Source organism: Nerophis ophidion, linkage group LG09 (genome assembly GCF_033978795.1).
Source record: "Nerophis ophidion isolate RoL-2023_Sa linkage group LG09, RoL_Noph_v1.0, whole genome shotgun sequence".
Classification (NCBI taxonomy): Eukaryota; Metazoa; Chordata; class Actinopteri; order Syngnathiformes; family Syngnathidae; genus Nerophis; species Nerophis ophidion.
Window position 1 is genome coordinate 62343641 of NC_084619.1, and position 8032 is coordinate 62351672.

General features: G+C 41.4%; 1 protein-coding gene across 1 annotated transcript; it reads right to left on the reverse strand.

Moving 5' to 3' along the window:
• Positions 1-1443: 1443 nt before the first annotated feature.
• On the reverse strand, positions 1444-2535 carry egr2a (early growth response 2a). Its single transcript, XM_061911502.1, has one exon. It carries the CDS (start codon positions 2533-2535, stop codon positions 1747-1749), a length of 789 nt encoding a protein of 262 aa, XP_061767486.1. The 3' UTR covers positions 1444-1746.
• Positions 2536-8032: the final 5497 nt, after the last annotated feature.

The following is an 8032-nucleotide window of genomic DNA, read 5'->3' on the forward strand; positions in this document are numbered from 1 at the left end:
CATAATAATCACATGGTACAATATTTTTGTTACATACTAATCACATGTGTACAACATTTTAGTTACATGATAATCACACACGTACAAGATGTTAGTTACATACTAATCACACGTGTACAACATGTTAGGTGTCCCAGAAACATGTAACTAACATGTCATACACATGTAATTATTATGTAGCTAACATGTTGTACACACAAGATTATTATGTAACTAACATGTTGTACACATATGATTATTATGTAACTAATGTGTTGTACACATGTGATTATTATGTAACTAAAATATTCTACTCATGTGGTTATTATGTAACTAACGTGTTGTAATTGTTATGTGACTCTAACATGTTGTACACGTGTGATTATATGTAACTAACATGTTGTACATCTGTTATTATTATGTAACTAACATGTACGCATATGATTATGTAACGCTAACATGTTGTACACATGTGATTATTATGTAACATGTTGTACACATGTGATTATTATGTAACTAACATGTTGTACATGTGATTATGTAACTGACATGTTCTTCACATGTAATTATTATGTAACTAACATGTTGTACACGTGATTATTATGTAACTAAAATGTTCTACTTGTGTGATTATTATGTAACTAACATGTTGTACATATGTTATTATTATGTAACTAACATGTTGTACACATGGGATTATTATGTAACTAACATGTTGTACATGTGTGATTATGTAACTGACATGTTGTTCACATGTAATTATTATGTAACTAACATGTTGTACATGTGATTATTATGTAACTAAAATGTTGTACACGTGTGATTATGTAACGGACATGTTGTTCACATGTAATTATGTAACTAACATGTTGTACACATGTGATTATTATGTAACTAAAATATTCTACTGGTGTGGTTATTATGTAACTAACACGTTGTAATTGTTATGTGACTCTAACATGTTGTACACGTGGGATTACATGTAACTAACATGTTGTACATCTGTTATTATGTAACTAACATGTACGCATATGATTATGTAACGCTAAAATGTTGTACACATGTGAATATTATGTAACTAACAAGTTGTACACATGTTAGTATTATGTAACTAACATGTTGCACACATGTGATTATTATGTAACTAACATGTTAATTATTATGATGTAACGCTAACATGTTGTACACATGTGATTATAATGTAACTAACATGTTGTACATGTGTTATTATGTAACTAACATGTTGCACACGTGTGATAATTTTGTAACTAACATGTTGTACAAGTGTTATTATTATGTAACTAACATGTTGTAATTATAACGTGACTCTAAAATGTCGTACACGTGTGATTATATGTAACTAACATGTTGTACATTTGTTATTATTATGTAACTAACATGTTGCACACGTGTTATTTTGTAACCAACATGTTGTACATATTATTATTATGTAGCCAACATGTTGCACATGTGTGATTATTATGTAAGTAACATGGTTTACATATGTTATTATTATGTAACTAATGGGTTATTGCCATGTAACTAACATGTTGTACATAAACACAAGCATTCTCCTCACACGCAGTCAATAAAAAGCACCAATTCTCACATCCTCTATTTTTATCATTTATCATCTTCATCCAACAAACTTTCCTCTTTAATCAAGTACACAAAAAAAGTTATTGGCTCCACCTCCAGTTTGTGACTCCTCCCCATTTGTGTGCGTGCGTGTGTTTCATTGACTCCCTGAATGGGGGGATGACGTCATCAAGGGGCGGGGTCTTTCTTGTCCTTGAGCCTCAGGTGGATCTTCAGGTGTCGTCTGCGCTCGTCGCTGCGGGCGAACCTCCTGCCGCAGGTGTCGCAGGAGAAGGGCTTCTCGCCGGTGTGCGTGCGCAGGTGCGTGGTCAGGTGGTCGCTGCGGCTGAAGGCGCGCAGGCAGACGCGGCACTGGAAGGGCTTGAGGCCGGTGTGGATGCGCAGGTGTCGGCTCAGCTCGTCCGACCTGGAGAACCTGCGCTCGCAGCTCTCCGCCGGGCACGCGTAGGGCCGCTGGTGCACGGGCGTCTTCCCGGGCCGAGTCGGATACTTGCGCGGCCGCAGGATGGGCCGCAGCGGGAGGCTGGGGTGGGCGGGGAAGGCGGCGGCGGCGGCGAGCGGGCCGGTGGCGGCAACCGAAGGTGCGCCTTGCAGCGTGAAATTCCTGATGGTGTTAAGGGGCGTTAGCGGCGGCGCCCCCCGCAGGGAGTCCATCGCGTACGCCACCGACTTCCGTTCCGCGAAGGCTGCCTGGATGTCTCTCTGGCACTGCGGGTACAAGCCCCCGCCGCTGCCGCCGCCGCCGTACTCGGGCGGGACGACGTGCAGCGCCGCGTCCACGCCCACTTTGGGCGCCGCGCTATAGGAGGGCGGGGCGTGGTAGGACACGCCGCAGGCGGGCGTGGACAGGTAGCCCCCGACCGACGGGTCCTGGTACACGTCGGCGCCGCAGGAGTAGGAAGGGGCGGGGTGAAGGTGCGCGTACATGTGGCTGACGTCAGGCGGGCCGTGCGCCATGGCGCGGGAGACGTCCTGGGCTTCCTCACCTGGACAGAGGAGAAGTGGTCACGTGACAATCTTTTCATCATCTCACCTTTTCTTGCGGGACAAACGTGGACGCGATGAAATATTAACATTGCAACACATGCCAATACGGCCTTTTTAGTTTACTAAATTGCAATTTAAAATTTCGCGGTATGATGACGTGTGCGTTTGACGTCACCGGTTGTAGCGGACATTTTTTTCCAGCCCGATCAAAGCTATAAGTAGTCTGCTTTAATCGCATTATTACACAGTGTTCTGGACATCTGTGTTGCTGAATCTTTTGCAATTTGTTCAACTAATAATGGAGAAGTCAAAGTAGAAAGATGGAGGTGGGAAGGGGTGAACAGCCGGTGTTTCCTTGTTTAAAACTCCCGAGGGTGAAGATTAACTATGGAACAGAGCGGTCAAGCCAACATGGTTCCCGACCACATGTCAACCGGCAGGTTTCGGAGAGAAAATTGTGGTAACAAGTTGGCTCTTACCGTAGACATGAGCGGAGCTTGCGTCTTCCTGCAGCTGTGTGGCTTTCCTCAGAGACACCGGCGGTCACCACACCCGTGGCCACACCGCTCCGACTTTCAAGTACCATATAATCTTACTAAAACACTAGTAACACAATAAGCAGATAAGAGATTTTCCAGAATTATCCTAGTAAATGTGTCTAATAACATCTGAATTTTTTTCTAGTCCTTCACTCTCACTTTCCTCATCCACAAATCTTTCTTCCTCACTCAAATTAATGGGGAAATTGTCGCTTTCTCTGTCCGAATCACTCTAGCTGCTGGTGGCCATGATTGTAAAGAATGTGAGGATGTGAGGAGCTCTACAACCAGTGACGTCACGCGCACATCGTTTGCTACTAGGGGCGGTATAGCTTGGTTGGTAGAGCGGCCGTGCCAGCAACTTGAGGGTTGCAGGTTCATTCCCCGCTTCTGCCATCCTAGTCACTGCCGTTGTGTCCTTGGGCAAGACACTTTACTCACCTGCTCCCAGTGGCACCCACACTAGTTTAATGTAAAAATTAGATATTGGGTTTCACTATGTAAAGCGCTTTGAGTCACTTTGAGAAAAGCGCTATATAAATATAATTCACTTCACACTACTTCCAGTACAGGCAAGACTTTTTTATTAGCGACCAAAAGTTGCGAACTTTATCGTCGATGTTCTCTACTAAATCCTTTCAGCAAAAATATGGCAATATCCGCTCCAGAGACATCGGCGGTCACCACACCCGTGGCCACACCCCTCCGACTTTCAGGTACCATATAATCTCACTAAAACACTAGCAACACAATAAGCAGATAAGGGATTTTCCAGAATTATCCTTGTAAATGTGTCTAATAACATCTGAATCGCTCCCACTGCCCTCGCCTTTTTTTTTCTAGTCCTTCACTCTCCCTTTCCTCATCCACAAACCTTTCATCTTCGCTCAAATTAATGGGGAAATTGTCGCTTTCTCGGTCTGAATCGCTCTCGCTGCTGGTGGCCATGATTGTAAACAATCTGAGGATGTGAGGAGCTCCACAATCAGTGACGTCACACGTGCATCGTCTGGTACTTCCAGTACAGGCAAGGCTTTTTTATATTAGCGACCAAAAGTTGCGAACTTTATCGTCGATGTTCTCTACTAAATCCTTTCAGCAAAAATATGGCAATATCCCCTCCAGAGACACCGGAGGTTACCACACCCGTGGCCACACCTCTCCGACTTTCAGGTACCATATAATCTCACTAAAACACTAGTAACACAATAAGCAGATAAGGGATTTTCCAGAATTATCCTTGTAAATGTGTCTAATAACATCTGAATCGCTCCCACTGCCCTCGCCTTTTTTTTTTCCTAGTCCTTCACTCTCACTTTCCTCATCCACGAATCTTTCATCCTCGCTCAAATTAACGGGGAAATTGTCGCTTTCTCGGTCTGAATCGCTCCCGCTGCTGGTGGCCATGATTGTAAACAATGTGAGGATGTGAGGAGTTCTACGACCAGTGACGTCACGCGCACATCGTCTGCTACTTCCGGTACAGGCAAGGCTTTTTTTTATTAGCGACCAAAAGTTGCGAACTTTATCGGCGATGTTCTCTACTAAATCTTTTCAGCAAAAATATGGCAATATCCCCTCCAGAGACACCGGCGGTCACCACACCCGTGGCCACACCTCTCCGACTTTCAGGTACCCTATAATCTCACTAAAACACTAGTAACACAGTAAGCAAATAAGGGATTTTCCAGAATCATCCTAGTAAATGTGTCTAATAACATCTGAATCGCTCCCACTGCCCTCGCCTTTCTTTCTTTTTTCTAGACCTTCACTCTCACTATCCTCATCCACGAATCTTTCATCCTCGCTTAAATTAATGGGGAAATTGTAGCTTTCTCGGTCTGAATCGCTCTTGCTGCAGCTGGCCATGATTGTAAACAATGTGAGGATGTGAGGAGCTCCACAACCCGTGACGTCACGCGCACATCGTCTGCTACTTCCGGTACAGGCAAGGCTTTTTTTTATTAGCGACCAAAAGTTGCGAACTTTAGCGTCGATGTTCTCTACTAAATCCTTTCAGCAAAAATATGGCAATATCCCCTCCAGAGACACCGGCGGTCACCACACCCGTGGCCACACCCCTCCGACTTTCAGATACCATATAATCGCACTAAAACATTAGTTACACAATAAGCAGATAAGGGATTTTCCAGAATTGTCCTTGTAAATGTGTCTTATAACATCTGAATTGCTCCCACTGCCCTCGCTTTTTTTTTCTTTTGTAGTCCTTCACGTTCACTATCCTAATCCACGAATCTTTCATCCTCGCTCAAATTAATGGGGAAATCGTCGCTTTCTCGGTCCGAACCGCTCTAGCTGCTGGTGGCCATGATTGTAAACAATGTGAGGATGTGAGGAGCCCTACAACCAGTGACGTCACGCGCACATCCTTTGCTACTTCCAGTACAGGCAAGGCTTTTTTTTATTAGCGACCAAAAGTTGCAAACTTTATCGTCGATGTTCTCTACTAAATCCTTTCAGCAAAAATATGGCAATATCCCCTCCAGAGACACTGGCGGTCACCACACCCGTGGCCACACCCCTCCGACTTTCAGGTACCATATAATCTCACTAAAACACTAGTGACACGATAAGCAGATAAGGGATTTTCCAGAATTATCCTTGTAAATGTGTCTAAAAACATCTGAATCGCTCCCACTACCCTCGCCTTTTTTTTCCTAGTCCTTCACTCTCACTTTGCTCATCCACAAATCTTTCATCCTCGCTCAAAATGACCTTACTGTTCCTAATATACGTAAACCACATGTCTCAGTGGCAGCATGGTGGGACAGGGGTTAGTGCCTCATAATACTAAGGTCCTGAGCACTCCTGGGTTCAATCCCAGGCTCGGGATCTTTCTGTGTGGAGTTTGCATGTTCTCCCCCGTGATTGCGTGGGTTCTCTCCGGGTACTCCGGCTTCCTCCCACCTCCAAAGACATGCACCTGGGGATAGGTTGATTGGCAACACTAAATTGACCTTAGTGTGTGAATGTTGTTTTTTCATAATTATTTGAAAATTATGAATCGATTTGGACTGGGGAGGAATAAAAATTGTGATTCTGGTTGCATGGAGATGGCCTAAAAAAAACATTCTTAAAAAATTGATTCTTATTAAAAAAAAAATGTAAACATTTTATTTAAATTTTTTTAAGTGTTTTTTTTTTAAAAGATCAATCGATTTAGAATCAGGAGATATAAGAATCACGATTCTGGTTGCATGGAGATGCCCTAAAAACCTATTAATTTTTTTTGTATTATGACTAAAAAAACATTTTTAATTTTTTTTAATCGATTTGGGAAAATAATTAAGCGATTTAGAATGGGGAGGTGTAAGAATCGCGATTCTAGCTGCATGGAGATGGCCTAAAAAACTATTTTTAAAAATTGGCCTAAAAACCTCTTTAAAAAATAATATTTTCACTAAAGGAAATAGATAAAATACAACTTTTTATCGAGTTTTGAAAATTAGGAATCAATTCAAAATGGGGAGGTATAAGAATCGTGATTCTAGTTGCATGGAGATGGCCTAAAAAACAATTTTTTTAAACTAATTGTTACAAAAAAAAAAATATATATATATACATTTATATATATTTAAATCCATCCATTTTCTACCGCTTGTCCCTTTCTGGGTGCGGGGGGTGCTGGAGCCTATCTCAGCTGCATTCGGGCTGATTTTTTAGAATTTTTTATTCTTATTTTTTCTCGATTTTTGAAAATTATGAATCAAGTTAGAATTGGGAGGCATACGAATTGCGATTCGGGTTCCATGGAGAGGAACTAAAAAATGTATTTTTTTAAAAATGTATTTTGACTAAAAGAACAAAAATGTTAAAAAAATTTTATTTTCTTTTTTTCGATTTTTGAAAATGATGAATCGATTTAGAATCGGGAGGTATAAAAATTGCCATTCTAGTTGCATGAAGATGGCCTAAAACCTCTTTTTTAAAATTGGCCTAAAAACCGCTTTAAAAATTTTTTTTGCACTAGAAGAAAATTAAATAAAAAAGGTGTGTGTGTGTGTGTGTGTGTGTGTGTGTGTGACATCCATCATGCACAAGGTCAAATAACGTAATTTCTTATTCCCCAACATAAAGACAATGTTTTTATTCAAAGCTCCGCATAACAAGCTAACAGGAAATTCAATTCTGCTTCCTTCACAATAAGTCGACAACATATACACTGATTATTAGTAAACTCACTACTTAGTAAGGGTGTGAACATCTGGGTACCTAATGATTCGATCCAATTGATTCAGAAACGATTCTCGATTCAACACGATTCTGACTTCAAACTGATTCTGGCAATTCATTATTTGCTGTCATAATTACAATAAAGCTGTTTCAAAACGATTGCAGGTTAAAAAAATATCCTTTTGGTTGCATAAAAATGGCCTAAAAATGTATTTTTATGATAAAAATTAATGACAATTTATTTTTTTATTTTTACATTTTTTCAATATTTTTTGCCAGTTCTGAATCGTTTCAGAATTGGGATGAATAGATGTCGTAATAAATGTTTGATGCGTTGAAGCCTGATGTCTGCTAGTACGTGAGTAAACCTCACTCCTTTCAGACAATGTGAGGACATTTTAGCTCATCGCCAAGTTCAGGGGCCTGGGGTGTTTAGATAGATAGATTAATAGATAGATTGTGCTTTATTGATTCCTTCAGGAGAGTTCCCTCAGGAAAATTATTTTTTTCCGCTGTTTAAATGTTAAATGTAAAAATTGTTTAAATGTTTAAGACCCCTCACAGGACGTAGAGCAAAAATATCAGCACTGCGATATCGCTGAGTCAAGCGATGCCGGTCCCAAGTTGTCGTGGAGACGAAGCGGGGACCGGCCTAATGAAAGGCTTTCCTCAGGGCTGCGTTCGAGACCCCGCCCTCGGTCGGCTCACACATATGCAGATCTGACTGCCTTTTT